The sequence below is a fragment of the Nansenia antarctica genome (genome assembly GCF_963989245.1).
Source record: "Nansenia antarctica genome assembly, chromosome: 3".
Classification (NCBI taxonomy): Eukaryota; Metazoa; Chordata; class Actinopteri; order Argentiniformes; family Microstomatidae; genus Nansenia; species Nansenia antarctica.
In genome coordinates this window covers 77,520,913-77,538,653 of record NC_137688.1, presented here as the reverse complement: position 1 = coordinate 77,538,653, position 17,741 = coordinate 77,520,913, and the positions used below count along the sequence as shown (strand labels likewise).

The 17,741-nt window shown below is 43.5% G+C and overlaps 1 protein-coding gene across 1 annotated transcript in view; it reads left to right on the top strand.

Moving 5' to 3' along the window:
• Positions 1-4,423: 4,423 nt before the first annotated feature.
• The window catches only part of LOC308154430 (creatine kinase, testis isozyme-like), a gene marked incomplete at both ends in the record, with an annotated part of 34,608 nt that continues 21,290 nt past the window's right edge, over positions 4,424-17,741 (top strand). Inside the window, one exon of the mRNA XM_080527591.1 lies at positions 4,424-4,524. Within this exon, the coding sequence (XP_080383717.1) occupies positions 4,424-4,524 (101 nt within the window). The remainder of the gene's footprint in view (positions 4,525-17,741) is intronic.

Here is a 17,741-nt window from a genome sequence, read left to right as displayed (position 1 = left end):
TGTTAGGGTTAGCAGCATGTGTTAGGGGTTAGCAGCATGTGTTAGGGGTTAGCAGCATGTGTTAGTGTTAGCAGCATGTGTGACTTACTGATCAGTTGTAGCACAACGGTGTTGGTCTGGTCTTCTAATTCGCTGCTGTATTTTCACAATATCCGCCGTGTTTAGTTTCTTCCCACACTGGACGTAGCACTGGCGCATGTCCTCATGACCACAACTATGTTTCCTTTGCTCCTTTGCTGCTGTCCTTCTCTGCTGCTCCTGTAATCCAATCACTGAGCTGCTCTTGTGACCACCTGACTCAGGATGTGATTGGTCAGCTCTAGCGCGGCCTGTGGTTGGCCTTTGCTGAGAGGAATTCCTACCATAGCACTCTTCGATCTTGACCTCCTGACCTCCAGTCTTGACCTCTGAACTGCCGTTATTGTCACTATCCATGTCATTACTGTCACTATCCATGTCATTCGCTGCTTCAGAGAGGTGACACCCTGACGTTTCTCTGCTGAGCATCTCATCTTTGGCCTTTTGGTTTTTGATAAAGTCCCGTAGAAACCTGTCCCACGGTGTGTCGTACTCTTCTTTAATGTTGGGAGAGTGATGGTTCCTGTGGGTGGGAGGTGGTGGTGGTGGTGGTGGCTGGAGCCTAATAAGATTGTCCTTCCGGTGGTTCTGTCCTTCTGCCTCTGCATCAGGGGACCCAAGGTGTGTCCTCTGGCTCTCTGACACTGAGTAAGCAGAAGCCTCCATCTCTCTGCCCAGATGGACAGTTCACAGTGCAGGGAATCCTACCAACACAGATGATCAAAATATTAAAACAGAGTGACGGAATTTAATCAAAACATTGAACATTTATTTTTCCAGAATTGGAAAACAGTAGCCAAGCTACAGTTAGGTCCATTTGGACTCTTTGACAGAACTGTTGTTATTTTAGTTGTTTACCAAAACATACTCAAGTTATAGTCATAGAATGAATATGGCCTTAAAGTGCAGACTGTCAAACACCCTCTTTAATTTGAGGGTATCCAGATCCAAGTTGGAGGAAGGGTTTAGATCATCGTTTCTCAACGGGGGCGTTCAGACAACATCGGGGGGCGCCGGAGCAAATATTTTTTAAAGGGGGGCGTTGAGGTGTTCTTGGGGGGCGTTTACGCATAAAGTATTTTTCTCATGAAAAACAGCTGTGTTATTACGGGCACATTCGTAAATGCACGAACGGTCAATTCGCTCGGACAAACCGTGTTTTCAGTCAGAGCACCCATCTCTGAGCGCTCTGAACTTGGCCGGGCTCTGTGACGCAGACACACGTAGCGCAGCGCCCCAAAAAATAAAAGTGAGTGTCATCAAGAAGATGAAGCTAAAAACTCAGCTAGCAAAGGCAGAGCTTTTGATAGTTTCCAATGTGTCTGGGTAAGCTGCATTGTAGAAGAATCTTGACAGTTCATGTACAGTGCAGAAATTGCAATACTATGCTACGATAGAAAGAACCCCGGTTCATCCCATCTGTAACGTCATGTTGACCAATGCCCAACTTCTATGAGTGTTTTCCTTGTAGGCTATGCTTGAGTGACATATGTTTCAGTTTGTGGGCTCATTGTAATTGTTGCGTTCGCTTCGTTCGCTTCCTTTCAATACAGCTTATTTAATTTAGTTAAAATTAGTGCTAATACCATACCACCAGTGGCGGACTGGCCACCGGGCAAGCCTGGCAAATGCCAGGAGGGCCGCGAGACTCTGGGCCGCTCAGAATGTATTATATAAAAAAAATATATATATATATTTGTAATTTTGTCTCTGGTGATTTTCATTGAAAATAACTTATTTCAGCAGACCGCGGCCCAAAACATTTTATATCGGCCGGGCCATCCACGCAGTTCTGCATCGCGGATGCCCAGGGCCCTAAACCAATAGGAGCAGAGCTTTAGGTAGCGGGGTAAACCAATAGGAGCAGAGCTCCGCCTAAACCAATAGGAGCAGAGCTTTAGGTAGCGGGGTAAACCAATAGGAGCAGAGCTCCCCTATGGGGCTCCGCTCCACTCATAGAACTGGAGTATCTCCATAACTATCGTAGTCAGCTCTGTATCGCCAGTGGACGCACCTCATGTCATCATTCCGTTTATAACAGCAGTTAACGTTACACTGCTTTCATTTTCAGTAGTGATGCTCCGATCAGGGTTTTTGGTGCCGATCACCGATCACCGATCACTGGAACCAGTGATCTGCCGATCCGATATCACCGATCACCGATCACAGCGTCGAAAATGGCAATTGAAGCTTTTTTTTTTTTTTTTCTTCTTTCCTAGCACCAGGGGAGCCACCCCTCCTAAATTTCGTTGTTTGGTACCTGTACTATAGCAATGACAATAAAGACCATTCATTCATTCATTCATTCTATTTATTGTGTAGCATTAATTATGTTTTTAATTATTCTTAACACCATTGATATTGTATATTAAGTATTCAAATGAAATTAGGAGATGAGAAAGTATCATGAATTGACAACCATCTGTTTTATTGAATTCACAACCACCTGTAGCTTACTTCAGGAACATACAAATCATAATAAATAAAATGTGAAAATAAAAATCATAATAAATAAAATGTACACTGTCACATGACATCAAATGTGCAACATTCCACTCGAATGAGAGGAACTAGGGGCTCTTAGAGAACTTGGAGCTTATACTGTAGCTTTCCTGAGGAACAATAAACAATAAACATTTCCTGAGGAACAATAAACATACCCAAACTAAACTGCAACATAAACAGGCTATAGCCAAATATAAAATAAATACTGTTTCAAGTCAGTCAGTTTCAAGTCATATAGGAGGAGATAAGACAGCAAGTCAGCAATAATCAATAAAACAAAACATTGCACCGAAGGAGATTTCAGACTCAAACCTTACTTCTGATTAAGCAGCATCACTGGCAGATTAGCCTTGAGAAATACAAGCATCTCAGCATTTTTGCCACTCAGCCTGTTCCTCTTATCGTCTAAAATATGTCCTGCTATGCTGAAAAGTCGCTCGCTATCTACACTTGTGCAAGGTGCACAGAGGAAGACTCGTGCTGCTTGTGCAAGAGCAGGAAAGCGGCCTTTGTTGGCCTTCCAAAAAGCAAGAGGCTGTCCATTACCGTCTGGGATAACTGCCTCTGATAGGTAGAGATTAACCTGTGATGCTCTTGGGTTGATGTCACCACTGCCGCACACATGCTGTGGCCCATCTTCTTCAGCCAACAGTTCAGCATGCATAGCATGCAAGGAGCCAGCTCGTGGTACCTAAAAAATAAAATAAAAAATAAAAAAGTTTTAGTAGAAGGCGATAATAGGGAGAAGGTTTTTCCTTCCATCAGTGGCCCCGGGCCCGAGCTAGAGTACTCTTCCTGCAACGAATGGTGGACTGCTGATTCACATGCTTAGTATTCAAATGTATTGATTGTAAGTCGCTTTGGAATAAGGCGTCTGCTAAATGCCAAAAATGTAAATGTAAATGTACCTTCTGTGGGGGCTCACTCACTGCCAAACTGTCCGTCTCTTGCTCTGCTGCAGCAGCCAGGACATCAGAAAGCAGCCTGCGCATCTGTGGCTTGAGTGCGATGGGGAAATATCTGTCTTTATACCTATTTTTTATTATGAGAGAAATAAAAGGCAACATTAATTAATGTATTTAATGCATTTTGTAGGTTATGCTTAACTATTTTATTATTAATTAGGCCTGGGCGGGGCCCCATAGCATTTGTATTATATTTATGAATTAATTAGGCATGGGCTTGGCCCCATAGCATTCTATTTATTTATTTATAGTTAAGAATCGATTAACTGCTTTTTAAATGCAAACCATCGTACACTACAGGATAACACAACACAGTATTTATATTTTACCTTTAACTTAAGCATAGCCCCTTTTATCAATAATGTTTAGGCCAAAGCTAATACGCATAAGAATCTCTCCCTGTGGAGTTCTCACCTTGGATCAAGGAGTGTAGCGATGGTGTACAGGCGCTCAGATTCAATGTCACTGAATCTCCTCTTGACAGCTTCCAGGAGCGTGGCTTTGGCTGTCTTCACACCGTGGTCACTCTCTGTTGTTTTTTCAAGAAGACGAGTTAAAGCTCTGATGGATGGTATAACATCTGCAGCTGATGCAGTTGATGAACTTATCGTTTTTGTGAGCTCGTCAAAGGGGTCTAGCACTGAAATCAGATTTTCCACCAATTTCCACTCATGGACGGCCAACGTGGAAGGCAATTCAAAATCAGCTGCATAAGCACATAGGGCACGCTTCTGTTCCAGTAAACTTTTTAGCATGGCAACCGTACTGTTCCAGCGGGTTGGTACATCCTGTTGTAGCCTTTTGGGTGGCTGGTTCGGATTCATTTGTTTTTGAATACCGAACAGTCGGGAGTAAGCTACCTGGGAATGTTTGAAATGACCGACGATCCGTCTTCCACTTGCGATGACATCAATGACGGCACGCTGTGCCAAAACCCCCTCATGCACAGCGAGCTGGAGTGTGTGAGCCATGCACGGTAGGTTTGGTAAACGCGCGTCCCTCATAGCCTTCTCCATGTTCCTGGCATTATCCCGTAGGATAACGTGCACCTTTCCCTTTGGGATTTCCCAGGCGTTGAGCATGTCTGTGAAAGCTGCAGCAAGTGCCTCTGCGGTGTGTGACCCAGGGAATTCTTGAGAGTGAAGCACCACTTTAGTCAGCTCAAAGTTTGCGTTGATAAACTGCGCAGTCAGGCTCAGCATAGACACAGGACTGACACTCGAACTCCAAATGTCAGTCGTGAAGCTGATTGACGCGATGTTGTCCTTCACTAGGCTCCCGATGTATGTGTAGACAGTGTTATATAATTCCGGCAGGCAAACATCAGTGAAATATTTTCGCCCCGGCAGCGTATAGCGTGGATCCAGGCAGGAAACAAGGCGTTTGAACCCGGCGTCTTCCACAACAGACAGGGGCTGCTGATCAAGGCATATGAATTCTATTACTTTCGCATTTATTTCCTTTCGTTTCTTGTGGTCGTTGCCGTATGGTTGCTGTCGTTGCAATGTCTCGGTAAGAGTAAGCTGAGTGAGTGGTGTCGAACGTTCTTTCGACGACTCTTTCTCTCTGGCCTTAGCGCTCGCCAATGTATTAAACTCGTTATATTCCTTCGTATGACAAGCCTTCAAATGCCGTATTATATTCGTTGTATTGAAAGACCTTGCGTCCGTTCCTCCCCGAGGTATTTCTTTTGAACAGGCATTACAAACGGCATATTTGTTGTCTCTTTCCGACACGGTGTAATATTTCCAGACTGGCGACGCCATCTTGTAAACTGGGTTTGATCGGCCATCTTGTGATCGGTCGGGTTTGATCGGCCGTTTTGAGAACTCCGATCAAAACCGATCAAGGCCATATCGGCCGATACCGATCAGCGCCGATCAGATCGGAGCATCACTAATTTTCAGAATGGGGGAATTTGATGAGAGCGATGCAGTTAATGTGCAACAACAGGATGCAGGGAGGAAGTGTAGTTGGAAGTAGGAATGCACCGAAATTCGCATGTATTGGGCCGAAAATAGCACAAAAAAATACATTCGGTGTGAAAAGGCTATTGAAAGAGATATTGACTGATGACTGCCTACTGTAAACATAATTACAGCAAACATGTCGGTAGTTTGGCATCTGTCCTCTGACTTTTTATGTTAACAATCCGTGTTGCGTGTTGCGTTTGGAAATAGGGCTGTTGTCGCAAATGCCAGGGCTGTTTTTTGATCCCTGTCCGCCCCTGCATACCACCATACCAGAACATCACAGCAGGAACAACCTATCTCAAAAAAGTGATCGTAATAAACCAGTCCTGAAAGTTCTCTGTCGCTTACCAATAATCGAACCTAGAGAAATCAGCTACGAATGTCCCCTCCCCTCGCAGGTTCATCACAGTATATTACATAAATGTATTACTGTTAAGTGTTGTTGTGGATGTTATCCCTAGTGCCATTCTGAGGTTAGCATTGCGATGTGTTTGCAAACTAAAATATACGATCACTTTTTTGTGATATGTTGCTCCTCTTGTGATGTCCTGGAAACGAACGCATCAGCTGCAGCGTCTTTTGTATTGATCAGCTGTCATCAGTGTTATAAATGCACGAACGGTCAGTTTGCTCGGACAAAACCGTGTTTTCTGTCAGAGCACCCATCTCTGAGCGCTCCCAGAGCGCAGAGCTCTGAACTTTGTAACTTTGTTATGTTTTGATATGTTTTGATATGAGAAATTCGAAGTGGTCAGTTTATGAAAATAATACCATAGAATACTAAATAAAATATTTAAATAATAGCCCCCTAGCGTTTGCCGCCATATTGTGACACCCCCCCCCCCAAAGTCCAATCAAAAATGAATAAATATTAGCATCAATTTGGAGAAATGCAACACCAGCACACTTAAAACAACTAACAATGTTAGTTGTAATGTACAGTTCTGCAGCCTACTGTTTGTTCTGCATCGGACATGTGTGAAATTGCTGCTGTTCCGTAGCAGTCTGTTTGTATTCTCTGATGTTGTCTGAGTTTGTTTAACACTCAGAAACAGCATTTTTATTCACATGGCTTTTCTGCTCTCTGATAAACTAATGATAATGATATTCCAACTGCCCAGTTAAATCCAATCTATTATTTGGCATTCAGTGACATGCTTTTTAAATGATATAACACAGAATATTAGTCAACATTAATATTTAGGGAAGAAAATAGGCCTCCTTTTTTTGATGGGGGGGGGGGCGGTAAGAGACCTGGATAATGGACAGGGGGGCGCTGGCCCAAAAAAGGTTGAGAACCACTGGTTTAGAGAGAGAGACATACAGAGAGAGACATACAGAGAGAGAGAGACAGAGTTAGAGAGAGAGAGACATACAGAGAGACATACAGAGAGAGACAGACAGAGAGACAGAGTTAGAGAGACAGAGAGAGACAGAGTTAGAGAGAGAGACATACAGAGAGAGACATACAGAGAGAGACAGACAGAGAGACAGAGTTAGAGAGACAGAGAGAGACAGACAGAGAGACAGACAGAGAGACAGAGTTAGAGAGACAGAGAGAGACAGAGACACACGCCGCTGTTTAGAAGCCCAGCCGCTGCAGTGCATCATGGGAGGAGGAGGAGCTTCACCACAGGGCCTAACCCTGACCCATAACCCTGACCCTAACCCTGACCCCCAACCCTGACCCTGACCCCTAACCCTGACCCTGACCCCTAAACCTAACCATGACCCCTAAACCTGACCATGACCCCTCATCATACAGCAAGGCAATGACCCCAAACATAGCAGAGCATCGCCATAGCAACTTATTTCAGAGTCAAAAAGCGGTGATGATACGATTTTAGGCAAAAAGCATCCGGAAGAGTCAGTGACTTCAGCCAGTTATTGCAGCAAAGTATTGTTGAACAAATGCTAAACATGAGTAGCCTACTTCATGTGGACATTATATGTTTTTTCCAATACCTTTACTCTAGCCCTGAAATAGGGGGAGTATGTCAAAAAACATTGCACTTTCTAAATGGTGAACCCAAGAAAAAGAAAACATTGAATTAAAGCTGAGAATCTCTACTTTAACCTCACAGTAATTGTTTGATTTCAAATCCAAACTGTTGGAGAATAGAGCTAAAATAATAATAATAACAATAATACTACAGCCCCCACCACACACACAACAATAAACTAAAGTGATGATTCTGCCAACGTGGTTGAGCTGGCTATGACAGCAAGACAGGAACGCTTTGGTGTGAATAGAAGTGTCTCCACCTCTTCACACAGTCAATGTTCAGCTCATAGTCTGCATAAGGACAGAATGACCCAGCAACAATGTATGAAAATATGATGAAGACATTCCCATGGAAACGGGACAAACCTCTATATTATATTGTTATATACCTGTAGTCTGTAGCTTGCTAGATACATTAAACAATCCATGCCAAGAATGTCACTCAAGTGTCAAATACGTGTCAACTCAATTGATATGAATCTCTGAATCACCTTCAGCTAGCCAACTGACTCGACAGGTAGCATAGGTGATGATGGTGGATAGATGGACTGTCACCGAATCATCGATATTATTCAAATACTTATGGAATCAATTACTTATATCAATGACTTATTGTTCAATGACTTAAGGAATATAATATATATGATATAATACAAGCCTGGTAACAAAAGGCCGCGTTCGTAAATGAGCTCTGAGAGCGCCGGGGCGTCGACGTGTCTGCTGAGCTAGCTAGCTAGCAGCTCGTATGGTACATACCCACCCAGCCATCACCTTGTCACCTTGAGATGTCTTAAGATGTCTTAATTAACCAAAATATCATCAAATGTGTCTTAAGATGTCTTAATTAACCCAAATAAGACATTTTGTCTGTCAAGATGTGTCTTAAGACGTCTCGAGACAAGGTGATGGCTGGGTATGTAATTGCACTGTTCGAAAAATAAAGGAAGTTCTGATCAAACAAATAGCTAATTCAGTGACAGATAAGGTGTTTGTTTACATATCCTTAGTTTGTATAGGTATGTCGTGTGTGAGTATATATATATAGATATAAAATACCGTATTATTCCAGAACACAGAAGAAGTTCGTCCAACGTCTGTTTGAGCGAATTTGCGAAACTTAGGATGGTAGGGGAAGGCAGGGCAATACCGCTACCTGATTGGTTGGCGAAAAACATGTTTATTGACTGGGCAACACAGTGTAAATATACAGAGTTCAAGTTTAAACAACTCCTAAAGTTCTGAAATGTATTTGTGGGTATACAATGTGACAAATTGAATGTTAACCCTGCTAACCCTAACCCTAACCCTAACCCTAACCCTAACCCTAACCCCTAACCCTAACCTTAACCCTAACCCTAACCCTAACCCTAACCTTAACCTGGAGCACTTGTATGGTTTGGATATGACCCCACACGCTGCCAAAGACTCGCCCTGCAGCAAGAGGTCCAAAGTGCTTGAACTGGTGTCACGACTCCACATGCCTTCCTGACAAATAGAAACGGGACACATAAGACATGACTTCCCCCCCGACCGCTGTTTTCTTTATCGTGTCATGTTGCCTTCTCAGTGTCGTGTGATGTGACAGGTGTAACTCAAGACTGAAGATTTCTTTACTATATTTATTAGTAAAATAAAATGTGATCAAAAGTAACCCATTCGTCGGGAATACGCCCCATCTGGCAACCCTGGGTCAAATAATTGACTGCCACAATTGCAGTCCAGTAGCCAGGACGGGTAGAACATTGTCCATTAGAAACATAAGGGATATGAAGTTGGAATACAATTCTCATCAGCATAAAATGTGTTATTTTAATATAGGAATAATACGCTTTTAAAAATGGATCATGTAGAATAGTGGTCACCAACCCGTCGATCGCGATCGACTGGTAGATCTTTGAGACTTTCCCTGTAGATCAGGGGTGGCCAACCCGCGGCGGCTCTTTGGCTGTCTGTGTGCGGCTCTTCAATCCATTCATTAAAAGTGTTGGTGTAGCGCTCTCTCTGACAGGCCGCGTTCGTAAATTCGCCGGAGCGCACACTGGGTTTAACGTCATAATGGAACCAAGTAATTTGATTGGACAAGAGACGTGGAGGCACCAACGTTCTCAGAGCGAATTTACGAACGCGGCCTCTGTCTTGCTGCACGCTGCTGTAACCCGATACTTTTTTTTCAAGGATCATCTCGAGTCACTAACAGTGTTGCCAGATTGGATTGATTTTTCAGCCCAACCAGAGTCTAAAAACCCACCCAGAGTGATCATAAGTAGCTCGATTGGGCTGGAATCGGCCAAATCAGGCAACACTGTTCCCTAATTGTCCGTTCTGAGGAGAAGCTGTCACGTAACACAGCTTTTTGACAGTTCATTTATTGACAAATTACAGATAACAACAACAAAATAAAAATGTCAGGGAACAGTGTTTCCTCCAGGAATTTTTACAATGGTGGCGGGTAGTGCTGACCGCGCTCGCGATTTTTTTCGCGTGCACGCGCATGAAACGCGCACGCGCGCTCAAAACAACGACGTAATTTCAGCCAAAACTCCCCAATGGCCCAAAAAAATAAAATGTTTTCCTGTACTTCTCCCGTGTGTCTCTTATTGTCTGTGTCTGCATGTTTTTCCAGCATGTAATTCCGTTGTCAATAAAAACAAAAACACTGATCTGACGGTTTTTTTCACAACGTTATTACTTGTCACTTTAAGCCCAGGAGGGAGTTAGCGATTAGCGATGTTTAGCTTAGCTTAGTTTAACAGAAGTATCTTCACTTTTAACATGACTTCCCGTGGTCGTAGAGGGCTGGTCGACGGCTTAAAATGACCCTGTAGACCTTATCCAGCTATTCATAGCTTTCAGTCACGTGGTTTCTTCCCTAGCAACCACCAACCTGACGGGCAAAAAGTATCATAGCAACATGGCGAGTGGACGCAAACGGTTAATAAAATACAAAGGTTCCATCTCACAAAACATAATGGAATGTCAAAACTTTGACGCTCAATATCTCTGAACTACCCTAAACGGAGATAGAACCTTATCATTCTAAACGGAGATAGAACCTTATCATTCTAAACGGAGATAGAACCTTATCATTCTAAACGGAGATAGAACCTTCTCATTCTAAACGGAGATAGAACCTTATAATTCTAAACAGAGATAGAACCTTATCATTCTAAACGGAGATAGAACCTTATCATTCTAAACGGAGATAGAACCTTCTCATTCTAAACTCACGAGTTATCTTCAGTTGATGGATTTGACTTAGGGGGCATTCATTTGAAGTAACGTAATGAACATACAAGTAACAACAACAGGTTAATGCAGCCAGCCAGCCAAGCAAAGACCATGACTATGCCCAGTTTATGCATTATACACTCTAATATAATTGTTAGATTGCCAGGGTATTCGCTACAGGTTGTTGTATACATATACGTTTAATACGAAACTCGATCAACCGGGCGTTCGGGAGTTCTACCGCTGCTGGACGGAACTCCCGCTGACAGCGGGTCGAGGGGATATTTCTACCCGGGAATTCGCTCATTGCTGTGTCCACGGTGATAGGAGTGGAGGATCGACTCCATTCAAAAACTTTTCGATTCCCTGGTTTCTCCTCTTTCCGAACACGTTGGAATTTTTACCGTAACCCCCGGAGAATCAAAGTTATTAAGCCGCAAAGGGTGCCTCCTTGACCGGCTTTGACCGTGAATAACACCGGCTATGGAGGTGCTACAAACACAGTTTTAATTTCTCTAAATTCACCATCAGTATACGGTCATTTTGAGCCCTTACACACCGCGCTGACACCCCGAGAACATATACTTTTAATACGAAACTCGATCAACCGGGCGTTCGGGAGTTCTACCGCTAATTCGCTCCTTGCTGTGTCCACTGTGATAGGAGTGGAGGATCGACTCCATTCAAAAACTTTTGGATTCCCTGGCTCCTCCTCTTTCCGGACACGTTGGAATTATTTTCCTAACCCACGGGAAATCAAAGTTATTAACCCGCAAAAAGTGGGTTTTGCCCGTGGGTTTTGCCCGCAAAAAGTGCCTTTTGCCCGTCAGGTGGGCGTTTCCACTATGCTGTGACGTCACATGAAAGCTATGAATTGTCTTGTGTTTCTACCCCGGGCATAGCCGGTGTTATTCACGGACAAACACTCCTGTTAGAGTGGTTCTAGTACACTGGACATAGGTAACACATAGAGAGGCTTCTCCTCTCTCTCTCCATCCTACACTACACTACACTACGCATCCTATACTACACTACACTACGCTAGCTCGCGGTGTTCGGGTGACAGCCAGGGCGCGTTCGTAAATACGCTCTGGAAATCTGATCAGCACTCACGGAATGCCTCTTGTCCAATCAAATGACTTGGTCCCTTTATGACGTTGAACCCAGTGTGCGCTCCGGGGCTCTCAGAGCGAATTTACGAACGCAGCCTCAAGTTCAATACTCGCGACACACACGGACTGGTCCAGTTTCAGCGCTTGTGGGTGTGTCTAGCGCTGTGAAGGTCTGAAAAGCGGCCTAAATCTTTTTTTTTTTTTTTTTTGAGAAATCTGAATGGTGGCGGAGGAAATTCCATCGTGGCGGACAGCCACGATGAAATGCATGTAGAGGAAACACTGGGGAAGAAATGTACAGCTAAACGCAAGTATGGATGGAGATGAGCACAGGAAGTTTTTAGCCGAGTGGGAGAGTGAATATTTCTTTGTGGAGCGCAATGGAAAGCCATTCTGCCTGATATGCCAAACATCGTTGGCACCAGGGTTTCCGTTAACCGGTAATTCCCGGTCTTTGTCCGGTAAAATTAGTGGAAGTCCGACAAGTTGAAAACTCGTCGGACATAAATGTCCGGTGAAAATAATTCCCTCTAACCATTTTCAGCTGAGCACCAAACACACACACAGAACACTGCCCGAGAGAGAAGGACCCGCCCCCTTTAGTTAGCCTATAGGCTATAGGCTAACTAAAGGGGGCGGGTCCTTCTCTCTCGGGCAGTGTTACACGAGTGTGTGTGTGTTTGGTGCTCAGCTGAAAATGGTGTCCCGAAGCGGAGCGCTTTAACTTTATCGCACAATAACAAGGATAACAAACAAAACGGACAACATTTACACTAAGATGGAGACAAACTTCAGCGATATGATCTAACAGCCGGTCTTCAGGACGACATACAGACCCGTATGAGCTTACAGGGCTATCCCCTATCTATCTGAGAAAAGGCATAGCCTAGCCCTAGGCTGTAACATCGAACGGAAATTAGCCTATACGCATTGCAAGTTAATTTAAAGCCTATTTATTTTCAAAGAGTTTTATTCTATTTTATTTTATCTGATAAAAGGCATATGAACGGAAATTAGGCTAGCCGTGTCACGCCAGAAGCCTACATGCTTGCACTGTTACTGTTCAATAAAATGTTATACATCTAGACATTGTGGTATTTCTTTATATACGTATCCCAGACTGCCTATCAATTGTTTCTCAATAAACAGTTATGTTCTCCCCATTGTCATACTCCCGAGCTAAACGAAATGCCTTCCCAACCAGCGAGACCTGGTTATAGAAATGACGTTGTTTTATTGATTTAAAAAAAAGGGTAAAACTGGAAAGAGAAAATAGAAAACTCACATTAATCCCAAACAATTTAACAAACTTCAGTTAACGTAATGTGGAGTCCGTTCATTGATCGATGCTGTCTGTTCAGTTCCCAGTGAGGCGCCCGTTCAGCGCTGGATTTGACGCATGGCATAGCGCGCATGCGTCAAATCATGTTATATTATTATATATTATATAGCTCGCATCTAATCGTATCGGATGAGAAATAGACATTAAATGGCATATATAGGCCGCTACACAACAGTAATCACCGCGACAAACAGCTATATTAGATTTGAAAAAAAGAAATATGATTTTGAAAAAAAAAAAAATTATTATATTTTAATATGATGACCGGAATATATCACGTTTGTCCGGTAAATCGAATTCGTCCCGGACACGATGTCCGACGGCAAATTTTTCTAACGGAAACCCTGGTTGGCACATTACAAAGCTTCCAATCTCCAGCGCCATTTCAGCACAACGCATGCTAACATTGACCAGGAGTTTCCAAAAGACACCGAACTTCGCAATGGTAAATTAAACAGCTTGAAAAGCCAGACACAAACACAGACCAAGTTGTTCCAAATATTGGTTAAGCAATCAGAGACAGTGTCACTTGCGTCCTATCAAGTGGCCTGGAACATTGCACGTGCTAAAAAGCCATACAATGAAGGAGAGTTTATTAAGAAATGCATCACTGATGTGATGGAAATATTTTCTCCAAATGAAACACTGAAAAAGATGGCCTCAGACATCCAACTGTCACGCCACACCAAGGGACACCAAGGGACAGTGACTTTTGGGGACTTGTCAGCAGAGAGAAGTTTCCTCTTCTCACTGCATGTGCACTAAGAGTGAGTGCCTACTTTGGATCCACGTATCTCTGTGAAATGTCATTTTCACAGATGAAAATAATCAAATCAAAGTACAGGAGCCACCTTACTGACAGACACCTCACAGACTGTCTCAGACTGGCAGTCAGTAGCTATGAGCCAAACTACAAAGCACTTGTAGACAGTATCCAGTCACAACCATCACACTGACTTGAGTGAGTAACATGACTGTTTCGATGTGAAAAGTAATGCTGCATAAGATGACTGCACTTAGCACTGACTGAGACACAAGTACACATTACAGTTCTACTTTATAAAATGATATAATTGTAAATATGTTTGTCAATGTTAATAATATGAGAAAGTACACATTAGTTTTACTTTTGTTTTGATGTGAAAAGTGATGCTGCATAAGATGACTGCACTTAGCACTGACTGAGAAAGTACACATTACAGTTCTACTTTATAAAATGCTAATTGTAAATATGTTTGTCAATGTTAATAAGTAAGAATAATAATTAAGTCAGTCAAGTGTCAAAATGTCAAGAATGTCAATTTGTTAACGTTGGCTAATGTTACTATGAACAAAATGATTTTATCATACATTCCTCCATTCCATGCCTTTATTTTTTTGTGTTGTAATGAAATGACATAATCAAACTTTGATTAGAATTTCAGTTATGTACAATTCTTAAAGCAAGACAGCTGCCTGATATGCTTGATACAGTCTTTTTTGTTGTTGTTGCATCAATTTAATGTTGGACCAATGCATTGCATCTAATTAAAATACAGGCAAATAAACGTCATTAAGTTTAAAGTACTATCTTGGCTGTCTTTTTCTCTCAACGCTTCAATAGGTAGATCTTGTATTCACCAAGGCCGAGGTCAGGGATCTTGGGCTTAAAAAGGTTGGTGACCACTGATGTAGAAGTATTATGCTTTCTCACATTCCGACTCTCTCGTAAATGCGGAAGCCATGACAGAAATGTCATTTACTTTTTCTGTAATTACTTATTAAAGATTTGAAAAATTATGATAACCATCTTATGATCTTAGTTTAATGGTGTGGTAGTCACACACATACAGTATAACAATAAGATGTGTGATCTCATATGTTCAGATCATGATACATTGTGCAGTGTACAGGTGTTCACATGACAAACTGGGTACCATCACTTTTCTGAACCATTACATTTATTCTTTAAAAAATCAAATATATGACTCTTACAAAAAAAATGACAGGATCAGGAATATCTCAATACAAAAGAGGAGGCATCACTTCAGTGCCCAATATCCATAACAAAACAAGATGGCGGCGCGCACAGACGCGAGGCTTGGAGTGGCTTCAACGCTGGTGTTTTTTAGTGTTTTTAAGTACATTTGTATGTAAATTTTTATTTTAGTACTTATAGGGAACGGTTGTGTAAATAGTACCTACAGCAGACTAGACTTACTAGAAGTTGGTGCGAAAAACGAGGGGACTGTAACGGCGGAATTCTTGGAACAACATAGGATCCCATTCGACGTCGCCGGGTGAACAGTACTACGCTATCCCAACACTAAGGCGTAAGCGGCGGAGGCGAGACTGTAAACAACGCCGAGGAGCAAGGGGAGGCCTGTTAGCCAGGCTGAGGAGAAGCCCAGACAAACCTGCTTTGCCGAGTATTTTCCTATCCAACGTCAGGTCCCTGACGAATAAGATGGATGAACTGAGACTACAAGTTGCCAAAAATAACATCGTGGGAGATAGCTGTGTGATTATTCTCACTGAAACTTGGCTAAATGAAACTATCGTGGACTCCGCGATTAGCTTGGAGGGCCGCACTCTACATCGCGCTGACCGCACGCAGCTCAGCGGTAAGTCCCGCGGAGGCGGCCTGATAATATCGACGAAGGATAGCTGGTGCTTAAACACAAAAACTGTAAGTAGCCACTGCTCCCCAGACCTGGAATACTTGACTGTTAAATGCCGACCCACATACCTCCCGAGGGAATTCAACGCGGTGTACATTACATCTGTTTACATTGCGCCTAGCGCGGATGGTAGCCTAGCATTGGCGCGGCTATATGAAGTCATCAGTGGTCAACAAAGCACAGATCCACAGGCAATTCACATTATAGCAGGAGATTTCAATCATGTCGACCTGAAGGCAGTACTACCCAAGTTCTATCAGCATGTGAAATGTGCAACAAGAGGAGAAAAAACACTGGACAAGGTATACACCAACATCAAACGTGCTTACAAGGCTAGTCCGCTAGCTCATCTAGGCATGTCTGACCATGTGTCAATCCTCCTGATCCCAGCATACACTACCATGGGGAAAAGTGCTCCCATCACCACTAAGACTGTCAGAACCTGGCCAGAAGGGTCCGCTCCACTGCAGATCTGCCTAAATGACACCCCATGGCAGGAATATGAGCATGAGGACCTGGAACAGTACACGTCGTCGGTTCTGAACCACATAGTGAACTGCACCAACTCAGTCACCGTGGACAAACGGGTCCGGGTCTACCCCAACACGAAGCCATGGATGACTGGGAAGGTCCAAAAACTGATCAACGAGAGGGACAACGCCTTCTTCGCAGGGAAGAGCACACCGCTGTACAGCACCACCAGGGCTAACCTAAAGAGCGGAATCAAAGCGGCCAAGGCAGACCACAGAGAGAAGATTGAGGAATGCTTCCTGAGCAACGACTCCAGGCGGATGTGGCAGGGGGTTCAGCACATGACAAACTTCAGAGCCAACAGGCTCACAGCCGCAGAGGACGACCCCCTGCTGGCGGGAAAGCTGAACACCTTCTACGCCCGGTTCGACGAGGGGCGAACGGAGGTAACCACAACACAAACACCACTCTCTCCAGCTCTCAGCAGCCTCACCCTCACAGAGCATGAAGTGAGACGCGTGCTGAAGGCGGTGGACCCCAGGAAAGCCTCGGGGCCGGATGGCGTCCTGGGACGGGTGCTGAGGGACTGCGCCGACCAGCTGGCCGGGGTTTTCACCAACATCTTCAACCAGTCCCTGTCCCAGGCCACCATCCCACCCTGCCTGAAAACCTCAACTATCATCCCAGTAAATCATAAATGACCCCAATTGTACTCTGTGTCCTCTGGGGGTTGTGGGCACATTTATTCACATGATTTGGGAGTGTCCAGAGGTTACAGAGTTTTGGGTAATGGTCGCTTCTAAACTTTCTGCTCTGCTCTCTGTGACTATACCCCCTTCTCCTTCTGTATTGATCCTCAATGATCTTTCCCTGTTACTCCTCCCTCAAACTAAAAAACGCATTCTGTTTGCTGGTCTGACGGCAGCAAAAAAAATGGTTGCCACACGTTGGAAGCCTCCACATTCACTTTCATTCAAACAATGGGTTTTAAGTTTTTTGGATGTTGTTTATTTGGAACTCTCTACAGCCCGTATGCATGGTGCTAAAGAGGCAAATATTAATTTGTGGATATCCACAGCTGTTGATCTGAAAAATCTTTTGAGTTGAGTGTAGGTCATCACAACTGTAACTGACTTGTCCTCTGGTCCCTGGGGTGGGTGGGTGGGGGTTATTTGTTTTACTTTCTTTTACGTTGTGGGTCCCGACTTGTAATGTATGTCCCGACTCCCTAATACCTAGAAGCTATATTGTAATTTGTGTGTTGTGGCGTGGTTGTATGGGCTGTTGGGGGCGTTGATTGCAGGATGTGGCCTTGTTGTCTTGTTTTGTCATTATGTTTGTTTGTTTTAAAAGAAAATAAAGACATATTTGATCACAAAAAAAAAAAAACTATCATCCCAGT